Source organism: Thunnus maccoyii, chromosome 21 (genome assembly GCF_910596095.1).
Source record: "Thunnus maccoyii chromosome 21, fThuMac1.1, whole genome shotgun sequence".
Classification (NCBI taxonomy): domain Eukaryota; kingdom Metazoa; phylum Chordata; class Actinopteri; order Scombriformes; family Scombridae; genus Thunnus; species Thunnus maccoyii.
In genome coordinates, this window is record NC_056553.1 from 10,091,554 (window position 1) to 10,105,671 (window position 14,118).

The 14,118-nt window shown below is 40.1% G+C and overlaps 1 protein-coding gene across 1 annotated transcript in view; it reads left to right on the forward strand.

The window, feature by feature from the left end:
* LOC121888392 (collectin-12-like) overlaps positions 1–14,118 on the forward strand; it is a 43,467-nt gene that overhangs the window by 21,496 nt on the left and 7,853 nt on the right. The window contains exon 3 of the mRNA XM_042399864.1: positions 7,609–7,731. Within this exon, the coding sequence (XP_042255798.1) occupies positions 7,609–7,731 (123 nt within the window). The remainder of the gene's footprint in view (positions 1–7,608; positions 7,732–14,118) is intronic.

A 14,118-nucleotide genomic window follows, 5' to 3' on the forward strand; every position in this document is an offset into this window, starting at 1 on the left:
TTTCTCTCCACCTCTCAGATCTTTAAATCAACTCACTTCTCAGATCTCCCTGTCTCTTGTCTTTTCTCACATTTCCCCCCCCTGAAATTCATCTTTTCAAACATTGGCCTGTCTTCCCTTCTCCTCTCACTCCTCCTTCATTTACTTAGAACCACGAGCATCGCCTGTCTCCTGTGATGGAGCCGTTTGTTTTCCATCACATGCAATAAAAAAGATGGAGCCTGAAATCAGGCCACACATGGAGCCGGAATGGTGTCGGTTTCCTGGGGCCCCAGAGCCATCCCACAAACTCAGAACCCTTTGGCCCTAATTCTGCACTTCCTCGGATTGCGTCATTGGCAGGTACAGCCTCACAGTGAGCGCAGTGGGTATGCTGCAGCACAGAATGTATTCTCGAGGCTGTTAAACAGTCAATTATTAGGCAGAGTAACAAAGCAGCCAGGACCTCCGCTGCGAGAGAGATTTGTGCAGTGACTGGGGATCATCTGAGTTGATCCTTTTCAGAAGCATCTGCAGGTGCTGTTAGAGGAAGATCCATCATAAAACACAGTTACTGTTGTTGTTAGAGATGTAAATTTCATCTCTGCATCAGTTTTCTATAAAGAGATCAAACTTAAATCTCTCTAACTCCTTGATCTCCTTCTCTTTGGCTTCTAAAAAAAACTTTCAGTTGGAAATCGCCAACTGAGCTCGATGTCGCTAAGGCAGGTTGACGGAAAGTCGGCACACAAAGGAGGCACATAAAAATACCACAAAAACTACTCCTGGAGTGCATCAAACGTCGCAGATTGTATTTTAAATGTCAGCGGGGTTTTTTTTCTTTTAGCTGCAGGTAAAAGTCGCTGAGAGCCACTGATTTATGTCCACAAACACTGGAAGTCATGGACCAGTGCACTCGCTCACACAGCATTGCAGCACATGATTCAGTGCAGGCCACCTCATCGTGCCATTGAGAAAGCCGAGCTGTGCATGAGTCATTCCTCGAGCCATCATCTCCCTCCTGACTGTAAAACATCCTGGCTTAGATTACAGTGTATTAGAGATGTTGTAAAACTTCTTGTTTCTGTTTGAGTAATGAAGGGCAGATGGCACGAATGATCGGATATTTAAAGGTGCAGTGTGAGGAATTTAGTGGCATCCAGCGGAACGGACTTGGCAGAAATGGAATATGATATTCAACAGTATGTTTTAATTAGTGTATAATCAGCTGAAAATAAGAATCGCTGTATTTTCGTTCCCTTTATATTAACATATTGGGCAGGTTCTCTTCCACGGAGGACGCCATGTTGCACCGCCATGTTTCTACAGTAGCTCAGAACAGACAAACCAAACACTGGCTCTAGAGAGGGCCTCTTGCGTTTCTCACCGCTAGATGCCACTAAATCCGACACACTGGTCCTTTAAAAAAACAATTGGAAACAAGTAACTATGTGGCTGGTGGTGAAAAAACTTATTTGCTACTTACAATATTTCATAATCAGCAGGTTACTGTTCAAAGTCTCGTGGAGTTGGTGTGAACTCACTCAAATACTAGACTGAAGTACATTTTAAAGGATAGTGATTTAAAGTCATTATATGTAGATGTTTATGTTATTATAACATATTTTAGATTATTTTGATGGTTGAAGTTTTTGTTTGCATAAAAGTGGTGAAAACTGGAGCAGTCTGTGTTGATTTCAGCCCGTTGTATCTCAGTGTACCCGGGTTGGATCTGTTCAGCGCTCAGTGTGCCTTTTTTGTTGTTACCACTGGGGGGTGCTAGAGTCACTCATTTTTGAAGCTACACATAGTGGCTTTAAATATTTCCATTTTCAGACGAAAGTTGCACTTTCTAGTACTCAACTATCTCAAAAATGTCAGTTCAGGAACTGAAAAACTACACTGTGAGAGATGCATTATCTTTTTCCTACATTCTTTCTTTCCTTCTGTCTCTTTCAGTTCATGTTTTCCTTCTTACTGTCCCCCTTTCATACCCTTTTTATCCTTCTTTTTCTTACTTCCCTTTTCATTTCTTTCTTTCTTTCTTTCTTCAACCAATCTTAAATTTCTTCACAATGACTATTTTTACCTTTTGACATTCTAGGCAAATATATGCTTGTGAGTTCAGGACTTTCCCATCGTAACATTTCTACTTTGACCTCAGTCAAAGCTTTTAGGACTTCTTCCTCTGCTGCTGCTGCAGTTTCTCTTGTACTCGTCACTTTGTCTTTGGTGCCAGGTATAACTCACTGATTGCCCTCTTGGAGTAGTTGTGCACTCCGGTTCCTGGAAAGGGGTTGAGTGTGTGTTACGCGAGGCAGGGATCCAAATCACAGTTTGTGTGACCTCAGCTCACAGCTTTGTGTTCTCATCCGTTACTATAGCATCCCCACTGCTATTTACTGTAAATAAACATTGTCTTTTAATGAGCAAGGCCATGTATCGGCCACGCTTTGCTGTGGCCTTGTGGACATTATTGTGGCATTTCAGGGGCAATTTAATAGCCATTTTGAGATGAAAAAGATTATGTTTGGGTAATCCTTTGTTTCAGGAAATGAGACAGATGAAAGACACAAGCTTGGAGACACTTAGTATCACCAAAGTGGACACTGTCCGGATATCATTTAAACATAGAGGTTTTACAGGAACAATGGGTGACTTTGTCCTGCCAAAACACACAATGACAAGAGAATCCATTCACATTTGAAAACCCCGGGTGTGTTGTTCTTGTTTTGGAAAGGCTCTTTGTGTTCGGGGCATCATTTTTATTTCGTTATGAGCAGTAAAAGTGTTGTTGTCAGCTTGTGGTCAGTGCATCCTGGACGGATTGGTTGTGTTTGTGGTTGTGGTCAGTGAGATCCAACTGCATCTGGCTGTGCAGGCAAAGGGGAAAGATGACGAATCAGTGTCCGATTTAATGACAAGCAGCCAAACTAAAGGAAACTGAGTCTCAGATGTTAAACTGCGAACAAGGAGGTCGGTGTTCACTCATGTTTTTCCAGAGTCTGCTTTAAGTTCTCGTCTTCCTATTTTGAATATTTATTGAGGATTTTCTTGACTTTATCAGCAGGCCTCAGCCTACTACACATAACTCCACATGAAGCCAAATTTCATGTCTACAGACCTCAAGATATTTTATCCATGTGTTAGGATTTGTGCATCTGGGCTCCGTTAGTGTGACAGATATTTGAGAAAGTGTGAAAGACGTTTGTCCTGACTGTCTCAAATCCATCTGGCCATTTGTCATGTAAACAGCCTGTCGGGAATGTGGAGCGATGTCATGTCCCAGGTTTCCATGTGTTACTTAAAGTTTTTGGCAGACATGGTGTTGACGATGAGGTTTTGTTTTCCATTTTCATTCAATTCTGGGTCTTAACCTGTTAGATTCTTTGCCTATATTCACTTTTTTGTTATTTATATGTTCATCAACCATGAAACACAAACTGTGAGATATCTAGTTTGACATAAACTGCTGTCAATAACAAAAACTGCCCAAATAAGAACACATAAAAATGACAACGTCGTTTACGATGCCACATTCAAGTAAACATGGTTTTGGTAATTTGCAGGTTAAAGGACATCTTGGCGTCTTAGTTAAAACTGGGCTAAATTGGCTCGAAATGTGAGGTTTTTTTATACAGCTAGGTTACTTTTAACCATAGTTTCAACTGGATTTCAGTTGTTACATTTCAACATGTAATTAGAACTGACTTCATGCTGAAATATAGTCATTTAAGTGCTGTTGAAACAACAGTTATATGTAACTTAGAGAGTCACTTTTCAACCAAATTTAGCTCAGTTTAAATTTGAACAACTGAATGTCTACTTTTTTGGCACTGAACGAAATGTGGTGAACTGTCACGTACCAAAAGCTGGTGTCAAATGTTTGGTCAGATTTGTACTTTTTGTACTTTACTTATGATGATTATGAACAGTTTCAGATATGATTTTAAAGGAGACATATCATGCTCTTGTGATTTTCTGTTATTTTATACTGTTAAAAAACTTGAGGTGAGTGTATGTATGTATGTGAAAAAAAACAGCCAAGTTTCAGGTTCTCTGAGCGTTTTTTTTTTTAATTTTTGATTTTCCTACAAAGTCGGAAAAAAAATTCCATAGCCTTTGTTGCTAAAGTTGTTTCACAGGTTGTTCACATTGTCCACTTGCATATTTTGGATTGGATTTGGGTTCAAATATGTACAGATGTATTTGAGAAGTTGCCATTTCAAGTAAAGAATGATAAAAAGAAGCAAAATCCTACTACTACTACTGTTTGTTTACGTAGCCTCCCGAGCTAGCCAATCAGCACAGAGTGGGCTTATCGGGACAGGGGCCTCAAAGTGACAGGAGCTAAAACAGCCTGTTTCAAACAGAGGCTGAACTGAGGAGCTGCATAAATAGCCATTATGATTTAAATAAGGAGTTTTTTGAACTGTAAATCATGCAAAGATATTCCAGTAGAGCCTCAGAATAGACCTGGAAATGTGCATGATGCCCCCTTTAATCATAATTTCACCAATTTTAAATTGATTTTATTCAGGTAAAGTTCTTGTATGACTGCTTGCTCTTTCAGAAAATTGGTTTATTTCATTAGATATTTAAAAAGTACACCTCAAAATAAGGTATGGAAAAAAATATTGTTTTGGTATCATTTGAAACTTTGGTAATTTGTAGCCCTGATATCTGCACCCATGCTGACAACATGCATGTATATAGAGACACCGCAATAAAAATAATATAAAAGAGGCAGGAAACATAAATGATTGGCGCAAGTCTAGAAAAACATCAATGTGGTCCTAAAGCTGCACTTAGCAGTCCAGTCCAGCATCTGTCTCTCTTCATTTCTTGTGCTGTTCATCCAGGATGTGACCCACTGGGAAATGAACAGCAAGCAGGTCGCGACCCCTGATAGAGACAGTCTAGTGGTGTGTCGACACTCGGGGGGGTTGAAAAGATTACAGCTGCTCCATCTGATGTCTATTCTCTGTGCGCTGGTGGACCTCGAGCTGGATCTGTGAAACCCTGAGCTCTCCTTTGTTGTTGTGTTGTCAGCCATGTGTTTTGTGCTATGCCAGGTGTCCTCCATATTTGACAGCCAAGCGAAAAGTCTCCACTTTTTCACCAAGCATCTGAAGATCATCATTCAAGTGAGCACTGAAATGGAAAAGTCCTTTCCCTGTGTAATAGTTTATACCCTTACAAAGTGTTTTGGTATCATTTCAGTGCAGCAGATTTGTAAACACTGTCAGCATGTTTGGATTGGAACAGAAAATTTGGGCAGCGACGCTGTGATTACTGTGAACTGATGAACTGATATGCTTGCTTTATTGTGGAAGCATGCATGAGCTGACACTTCAAACATGTCAGCAGTTATGAATGATTCAGAAATGCAATCATTTATCGTGGCTGTATTCCCAGAGTGCACTTCTCTGCTTACAGTTAAACCAGTGGCGAGGGAAGACTTTGGTAACTCATACACAGCTGTGTTAAGCACTTTGTGTTTAGTAACTCTCTCCACACCCAGAACAAGAGCTTTTAAGAGACTAATGTCTTTCAAGTGTGAATACTTGATAATGAAGTTTAAGGAGGAAATAGGGTCCTTTACGTGATTTGTACATGAGCATCAGCCATGTTTTAGGGCTCTAAAAGGTGAAGTCACTGTCAGGTTTGTGGTAAATGATACAAGCAGAGAACAAATGTGGCAACACTGCCACATTTCCACTGTTTTCTCTCCTCTCTTTATGTGCGTTTCCATCCATCTGTTTTTATTTGCACTTTCAGTTTGCGCAAAAACCTGAGTGGCAAAAATCTTGAAACATTGTAAATACATTTTTTACGCTTGGCTGAGTTGGAAAAGTTGGTGTATCAATAAAAGCATAATGACAATGTGCAATAAAAATATATTTAGCAATTAAATCATGATGTTCATGAAGTGCGTGACTTTAAATGTCCACTGAAGAGGCAAAAACGAGCAGCAGATGAAAACATCAGATCTGTGTGGACCAATGAGAAAACTGTGATACATGAAACAGACAGAACTGTCATATTTCCATCATGTTATTTTTCACAATTTCATGTTTGACTGGCGCTGTTTTAATTACATCATCCCGTTGCATCCTCTTCTTCTGAAATGGTTTTATAACTCCAAATATATTTGCAAAACAGCTGTGGATGGAAACACGCAATAATTTGCATTTTCTTTTGCTGATATTGTGGAAATTCTGTTAAAATTTTTGACTCTCATCATACCCTTCAACTCCATCCATCTCTTCTTCTATGCAAGCTTTTTTTTCCCCCACAAAATGATCTGGTTTCTCTAAAGATGTGATGTGACTTGGCAAGAAACCGCCAAAAAGTTTCACAGATAGTTGATTTATCTAATGATGTCATGCCTTGAAACAGTTTGATGAAATTTATGGAGCTCTACATTGTCATACTCGGGGAACACAGGGAGTTGAGCTGTAGGCAGATGAATTAAAGTAGATCTGTTATTTGTCCTGTACGCCTGTGGTGTTAGTTGAGTTGGCAAAGAATCAAAACAAGGGAAGTATTACATTTAAAGCTCTTTTCTTGCCCGTGCTCTTTACGGTAAATCTCATGTTCTCTCAGGTTGGCCGGGTCCTGAGGAGACCTCTCTATCCAGCTGGACTTGAGGTCTTACACTCAGTGGTCATTAAAGATCCCTTCACACCCATAAGAATGAGTCAAGTTATTAACTTTGGCATCTAAACTCCCAGTGCGTCAGTGACGAGCCAATCGGCGCTACATTTTTAATTCACTGAAGTATTACCTCATCATTTCAAGGCACTTGAACTAGATGTGTGGTGAAATCTTTGGCACTAAATGGCTTCTGCACTTTACAGGATGATGTATAATAGACAAACGCGGATATGTGATACTCATGTATTGCACTCTTTGTGTTGCCACGTTGAATAAGAGCTATTCTTTTATATTTCGGCTTGTGAAGCGAGTTTCGTTCCAGGTGCATGAAAACCAGACCCCCCCTCCTCTTGTGCACCGCACCCTCACCCTTTCCACACACACACTTCCTGAAATGAAAATGAAATGCAGCTGTGTTCCCGTCAGCGCTGAAGATCTCGCCACTCATCTGTCATGAAAGATATGCTTGGAAAAGAAATATTCCACAAGTGTCCCCTGCTTCGCTCAGACCTTTTTTCAGCCTGTAGTTCGACTCCACGGCTCTGACGCACTGCAAGAATGACAAGGTCTACAAAGTGACAGCATTTTATGTATGTTACACATGATTTACACTCAGTGCTGCTTGTATGACACTCATGAAAGTCTGTTTGTGCTTCACTGGGAAGGAATCTTTGTGAAAGACAGCGACTGAAAAAGAGGCAGTTGGAAAATAAGCATGTCGCCCAGTGTAAACAAGTCAGTGGGGGGGGATTGTTTTTGTGTCCCCTGCCCCTTCACCACCCGGGCCCTGAGGGAACTGCTGGACTCTTTAATGTAGACTCCAGGCCTGTTTGTCCAGATGTGGGACTCTACATGGAGAGTCCCTAGCTAACACCAAATTTTACCCACATATCCTTTTTAGACTTTTCTGCTTCAGTTGACTGAAAATGCTGAATGAATTAAATATGTGCCTGCTTTTCACTCACACAGGGATCCAGGAGGGCACCCAGTGCACAAAGTGTAAGAATGAATGGGCACTGAAGACCTCCATAGCTCTGCTCTACGTGCTGTGTACTCTCCTCACCATCGCTGTTGCTGTACTCGGATACAAAGGTAAGACGAGGTTACAGTGAGCTACATTCTGTGACACGGGTGCATTTAGAGGAAGCTTTGGATAACAAACATTTCCAAGCATCACTTCAAAAATGCTGAAATGATTCACTTACAGCGTGATGACAGAGAGCGCCGTCCAAACATTTTGTTCGGTTTCGCTTCATGCTGCCAAGAAATAAGAGCTGAGCTGTTTAATCAGTGTATGAGTACACTGAGGCAACACTTCTGTGAGAGGTACTTGTCCCTTGAGTGGCCAACCGGGTGCCCAACCATGACATGGATGTTCTTTGGCGATGTTTCTTAGTTAAAGGCAATACATCAATAATGGAAAATGTGAGCGGAGGAGTACCACACCTTCAACAAAATCAGCAGTTTTTCACTTAGAGGTCATTGGTAGATGCACATAAAGGGTCAGATCACTCAGAAACACATTTTCTCTCACTTAAAGGAATTGTTTTACATTTTGGGAAACACTCTTATTCTTGCAGAGATTTAGATGAGAAAATTGAAACCACTCTCATGTCTGTGTAGTAAATATGAAGCTGGAGGGGAAACAGCTAATAAGTGTATTTCCCAAAATGTTGACATGCAGATATGATTGTTTTGGTATTATTTGTCCAGATTTTGTCTGTCTTTGTCTCTGAGATTTCTGCTTCTCCCTCAAATTTTTTTTTTTTTTTTTTGTAATTTTGTTTGGGATTGTGTCTACTGCACTCATAGCATTGAAAAATCACATTTACAGAATTCATCGGCAGCATCTCTTTCCACAAACAAAGTCCAAATTGCTCTCCACAGACCTCGCTGTCAGCCACAACAGTTTTTTACTGTGTATGGACTGTTCCTTTGGTAGAAAGTAGATCCAATGCAAACTGTTCACAGTAACTGGGACACTGATTTTGGAAAGATATGACGCTGTCCAAGTTCATTAAAAGTATGCTAATCAGAAGAAAATAATCAGCAAATATTTTGATAATCAAATAATCGTTTCAGTCATTTTCTGACAAAATTACATGTTGTTCCAGCTTTTCCTTTGTGAGTATTTGCTGATTTCTCTGTTTCAAAATGATTGTATATGGAATATACTTGGTTTTTTGATTGTTGCTAAATATGCACCGACCAACAATTAATCGATTAATCATGAAAATTATTGGCACTGAGAACGATCATTAGTTGCAGCCCTATTCCATTCACCTCCATTGTATAAGGGTGCAGGCAGAGATCACAGAGACAGATCTCTCACAACCTCAGCACATAAAACCAAAACTCTCTGCATGACTGCATACAACCAGAGGCAAGTGAGAAAATATGTGTCTTTTGTAATTTCAGTGCACTGACCCTTCTCTCTGTCTCTTGTCTCCACCCCCGAACCTTCTCTCAGTTTATTTTACCAACACCCCCAAAGCTCACACCTCCGGGGAAGGTCTTCAGGCTTTGTGGAGCTGAACTTCCTGGTTGGCTATTTCACATTTTTTCCAGGTCGGGAAACGGTCCCGCCGTCTTTCAGAAGACTGAACTCTGAATGTTCCTGCCATAATTGTGCTAAACATTCCCATATGCGACTACGTTCGGTCCCCTCCTTATTTTCAATTTGTGAAAATGGCATGAAGTTAACATGTTCAGGGGTTATCTGTGTGTCTTGAACACATGATGTCTCCTCACTCTCTGAGCTCAGGCGGTCCTCCTTGTTCCATGCTGCATGTTTTCATGAAGGCCTAATTGATCCCAGATGAGCAGTGAGTGAACTCGGTGCAACTCCAGCAGAACCCACTGAAATTGGGTTTTTACTGGCACTGAAGCGCCGCTCTGTCAAGGGAACCACAGCTCAGCCTAAACACACTCCCAGCTCCAGATGGTTATGTAGTGAGACCCAGAGTGCTCTATGCACTTAACATGTGTGCTTCTCTCTGTCCTACATCACTGACCCACAAAAATGTCCTCTATGTGGCTCTTTTGTTTTGATGCAGTTTAACCTGGAAGTACGGCATTCAGTGACCTCTGTCTTCTCTCCTACAGCATACTGTCTCGATTGACACGACCAAAGGCAATATGAGGTCACTCTTTGGGCTCTTGAGGATTTAAGTCCCATTAATTTTCTTTGAAGCCAGTCACAAAAGTGCAGTTTGCTTCACTCCCTTTGTGAGTGTCTTTCTTCTCAAAGACCAACTGGTTTTAAATCCTGCACAGTTTAGCTGTGTTTCAAAGAGAAGAGTGAATGTCCTGGATCAGAGTCTTCTGTAAATATTTTCATGTCTTTTAAAGGCAGCGAAAGAGGAAGCTATGTCTGGATCTAAGAGGAGATTCCCATGTAAAAAAAACAACCCTTAATTTGAAATAGCTCAGTTCAGTTCAGTCTAAATTTAATTCAGTTTGATACAGTCCCATTAACAGCAAGTCAGTGTCGACTGTTGTTAGTCTTCCACTCACAATTGAAAAGATTAATTCATCAGCAATAAAAACACCTTTTCTAAGTTCAATTCACTTAAGGCTTTTGCTGCTACAGCCTTACTTGTTCTGTTATGACCGGTAGTTTATGAAGGCTTATGTTAGTAAATGTTAGTGAATGTTAGTGAATGTTATATATTAAGATAGATATTGCTTACATAAGAGAGTGACTTTGCTGACTTAATGACTCTCCTCTGCTTGTGCTGCTGCTGCACTGGGCTTCATGTCACTGATAAACATTTGAATGGTTTAGCAAAAAAAAAGTAAAACAAGACTTAAACACACCGTACCTCAACAGGAGTCGCGTCCCATACACTGTCTCTCTCTAATGTTGCCTTGTGATGATGTTTGACTGAAGAGGCTGATTCAACATGCCATTATCCTGTGTTAATAATAATAATAATAATAATAATAATAATACATTGAACTTATATAGCGCTTTTCAGCATACTCAAAGACGCTTGACAAAGGAAACAACAAAACAAAAAGATTTGATGTATTAGAGAGCTGAAGTCCTGACATCACCTCCAGGCTAGCTGCCGTTCTACTAGCTTCTGCGACTCAAATGAGTTTGTACTACAGCACCTGCTATTTATGGTGGCACCTAAGTACACAGCACATACATACATGAGTGAATGCGCAAACATTGAGGGAAGCGCTACAAATACCAAAACACATACAAAAAGGCAAAACACATGCAACAAGAATAATGCTACAAAGCTTATTGCTACACTGTAAGCACTCCAGACCTTAACTGTTTGACACTGAAACCTTAATGACTTTAACAAAGTTAATTTGTTAGCTTTTGAAAAAAAAAATGGCAGCGCCCATAGTTGCATCATGATAACTTATCAAGCTGTTGGCATCTAACCCATAATGGGAACTGTCTACTGATTATCTGTTTGACACCTTAAGTGCTGCTCAGTAAAAGGTTACAGCTAACTACAGTGTTGTACTGATACTGGTGGCTGCTGATTGGCTAAGAATCAAGGGAGTACTGCTTGGCTCAAAGGCAATCAGTTGTTGAAAAAAATAGAGTTACCCCTTCACTTTCACATCCTTCCAACCAAAGAGACATTCAGCACAACACTGAGAAAATTAATCATGGTTTTAGTGTAATAACACTATAAAAACATTACTTGAAAGCATGATAGCTATAAATTTGCCCTCAATTTTTTTATGTTATCTGATCTGACAGATGTGTCTGAGCTGTGCATTCAGTTTTGAGAGGCTTGCCCTAGCTGCGGCTCCTAAAAATGAAAAAATCCCCAAAGCATGCAGTTAACAATGTCAGTGCATAACTATTTCTGACTTTATATGTATAAGGAGCTTAGATTTTACAAGACAGCCCAGATAAAGAGTTCAAACTTGGAACAAAACAGTTCATTCCTACAACATGTTGAACTATAAGGTTTCTGCCAAAGCAATGCTTTCCTCTGCAGACTCTTTGCATGTGTGTTTTATGGTTAATTTTGCCACAGTGTGATGCAATGGGACTCCCTGGAGGCCAGTACATGGACAGATCATGTGGAAAAGGCCCAGAAAAGTCTGTATTTGGGAGTCTGCTTGTGTTTCAGTATCTAGGCTCATGTATGTGTAAGTGTGAGTGAAAGAAACAATGTGCCAGAGGTGTAGCCTATGGCTTGGCATGTAGACTTGAAGTGTCTTTTGTGCTCTGCAGGGCTGGACTGTACACCCCTGTGTCTGGAAATGTGTCATTTAGTTTGGAACATTTCCTGTCCAACTGACCATTTTCTCTCATTACCAAATAATGTGGTAATCCGAGGATATTTTTATAGCTTCATATGGTTTTAAATCTGTTTATTCGTTCCATGAGACAACTCTAGGTGGGGTTCTCGGACGTCTAAGAGGGCTAAGAAAGGAAACAAAAAACAGCTTTCACCATTTTCCAATTTGAAGTTTCCCAAACATCTCAGTGTAAATTACTCAGGATTAAATATTTTCCATAACAGCAAAAGATCTTTTCTATTTGCAGTCTTGAGACCGATGAAAGATTTTCTTTTGCTCTTAATTCTTACATTTAAAAGAATAGTTCAACACTTTGGGAAAATACGGTTATTTGCTTTCTTGCCAAGGTTTACATAAGAGGATTAAAGGTCACTATGTGCCCCTTCAGACATGCTTGTCAGACAGTGGAAATGTCCATTAAACCGCTTCCCGCAACACCTTTCTGACGGAGGTTAAGGGGGGGGGGCAGCGCACAACCATTTCTCTAACTTGCCTAAACAGACAAGTCGACATTCACACCCACAGTGATTTGTCAGCTATGCAGAGGTGAGAGAGGAGTCAGGATTTGATTTTCTCTCTCTAGCTCTCTTTTCTTAACCATGACACAACTATTTTTATGTTACTTTTCATGTGAACAGCCGAGTGCAACACTATGACTGCCTTCCAGGAGAGACTGTCTAAAAAATATGTGCTTTTACCCCTGTATTTAAACAATATCACATCTACCCCGTCCCCCTCCTCCCCCCTCCTCTCTCTGTGACGGTCGGCTTTTCACTCGGTTGTTCGGAACAACTATAAACACATTGAATTTCTGACATGGTCTGACAACACGTCATAAAAACCATCTCTGATCGAACATAAATTTAGTTTAATGCCACTCTCATATCTATATAGTATGGCAACTGGTTAGCTTAGCTTAGCATAAAGACTAGAAACAGGGGGAAACAGCTAGCCTAGCACTGTCTACAGATAACATAATCTGCCTTCCAGCACCTCTTAAACTCACTCATTAACACGTTATCTTCACTTGTTTAATCTGTACAAAAACAACAAAAAACTGGCTGCTGGCTATAGCTTCATAGTTTGCGTACAGGTCTGAGAGTGGTGTAACTCTGGGCAAGACAGCGAATAAGTACATTTCCCTTAGTGTTGGATGGAATATAAACTGGTAGTAAACATACTATAAAACTTTGGCTGTCTGGCGATTAAAAAATGTAATCGCGCAAATTAATCGCACATTTTTTATTTACTGTAAAGGTACATTGTGTTAGTGTTAATACTCTTATCAACATGGGACTGGACAAGATATGCTTTCTTTATGCAAATGTATGCATTAATTGTTGGCAATCAGTTAACAACACAAAACAATGACAAAGATGGTTAGAAACCCTCACATGTACAGCATTTAGCTTTTTAAAAATATGCTCAAATCATAACTTATGGCAAACTCAAGCTCAATAGGCAACAGATGGACACATTGGCCAGCTAAATTTTCCATTACTTCAGTACTGATTAAAGACCACTCTGTGGATCCTTCACTTCAAAAGTAAATCACACAATGTAATTTGTGTCCAGCTTCACATGGGAAAAATAAAGGCTCACAAAGGCTCTCAAAAACATCCCTTTGTGTTTTGGGATAAAAACAGGCTAATACGAAATAAAAAAAACAATAAACAAAGTGAGCAGGGAACAGTGGAAAGTGAGTATAAGACAGAAAATTACTTTCGCTCTCTGGTCATCATGCAGGTTGTGTATCTTTGATAAGGCGATGGCACTCGATGGCAATACAAGTGCAGTCATTGGATGCGATCTGAATTATTTCACAGGTCCTCGTCCTCCATTTTTTTTTCCCTTGCTCTCTTAGGTCAGATAAGCTAAACTTGCTTTCTGTCCCACGCTGCCGCCTTAAGACCCGTGGTGATCGAGCTTTTGAGGCTGTTGCACCTAAGCTATGGAATGATCTGCCTGCACTGTTACGGTCTGCTGATTCTGTGGATTAATTTAAAAAGCAGCTAAAGACACACCTGTTTAGACATCATTTAATGTTTTTATTGTGTATTTTATTGTGTATTGTGTTTTTTAGTTTTGCAATTTTTAATCAAGTGACTCGGGAGGTCAACTCATCTGTTATGAATTCTTTCTTTTTTGTGTGTTGCATTCATGCTCTTGTAAAGCACTTTGTGACTAATGTCTATT